Source organism: Nematolebias whitei, chromosome 15 (genome assembly GCF_014905685.2).
Source record: "Nematolebias whitei isolate Nwh7 chromosome 15, NemWhi1, whole genome shotgun sequence".
NCBI classification, from domain to species: Eukaryota; Metazoa; Chordata; class Actinopteri; order Cyprinodontiformes; family Rivulidae; genus Nematolebias; species Nematolebias whitei.
In genome coordinates, this window is record NC_056512.1 from 46,436,261 (window position 1) to 46,437,266 (window position 1,006).

Here is a 1,006-nt window from a genome sequence, read left to right on the forward strand (position 1 = left end):
CACTAGCTCCACTAGCTCCAGTAGCTCCACTAGCTCCAGTAGCTCCAGTAGCTCCACTAGCTCCAGTAGCTCCACTAGCTCCAGTAGCTCCATCACCACTGCCTTCATGTGCTTCAGTTCTTGATTGTTTAGTTGGACAATGAGAAGACTTTTTAAATGAAAGTAAATTAAACTGTCTTTTCAACATTTTTATGGTTATTATTTTGACAAATTGGCACCATTGTTTTGAACATGATTACCCATCAAACATTTCTCTCATATTTTCTATATATAATCAAAATCTTATTAATGACCCACTTAAACTGTAAAACTGATTTGAAATTTAGTTGTGCTGTTTAATTATATTTGTGTTTTTAATTAAATTGCCCATGATTTTTAGGGGCAGAGATTTTTTAAGGGTAGACGTGGAAATGCTTATTGAGGGGGAAGCTCTTATGCAATATTAGGACGCTCGTTAGTGGCTGTTATGTTTAAAACGAGTGTTTATGTAATTATTTTCAGATTGCATATCCAATATAGGTTTTATTCATTCAAGGGAGTCAAATTTGTTCATAAGTTTATTATTGGTAAGCCTGAGAGTTAGCGGATCCAAGCAAACAGCTACTGGAACACACCCTGGTTCCTGGGTCCTGTTCTGGCAGGAGCTGGATCAAATTAAGCCCTGGTGTTGGATCAAACTTCGTTCGTTTGCAAAATATCTCAAAAGTCACTGGCTTGATTTCAATAAGTCATTATTAGATGTGCATAAACAACTGATTTACAAACTTTAGCTAACACAGAATAACTTTGGTCAGTTTCCAGATGTTGAGCTAAACTTTGGTGTGGTAGTAGCTAAGAGTTATCCCCAACACGTACCCAGAGTGTTAACTGATATTGAAAGCTTTTGTTTAAAACTTTGATGTTCGAGGCAACAGATGTTGGCGTCACGCCCCAAGATCAACCACCCCATCTGGCCACCTGTTTAAAACTTTCTGTAGGCGTCCCTGAATGCACCAGGATGGACATC

The 1,006-nt window shown here is 38.2% G+C and overlaps 1 protein-coding gene across 1 annotated transcript in view; it reads right to left on the minus strand.

Annotated features, from left to right (window-relative positions):
• The window catches only part of si:dkey-43p13.5 (visual system homeobox 2), a 4,093-nt gene extending 4,000 nt beyond the window's left edge, over nt 1-93 (minus strand). Inside the window, exon 1 of the mRNA XM_037688629.1 lies at nt 4-93. Coding sequence (XP_037544557.1) covers nt 4-93 — 90 coding nt within the window. The remainder of the gene's footprint in view (nt 1-3) is intronic.
• Nucleotides 94-1,006: the final 913 nt, after the last annotated feature.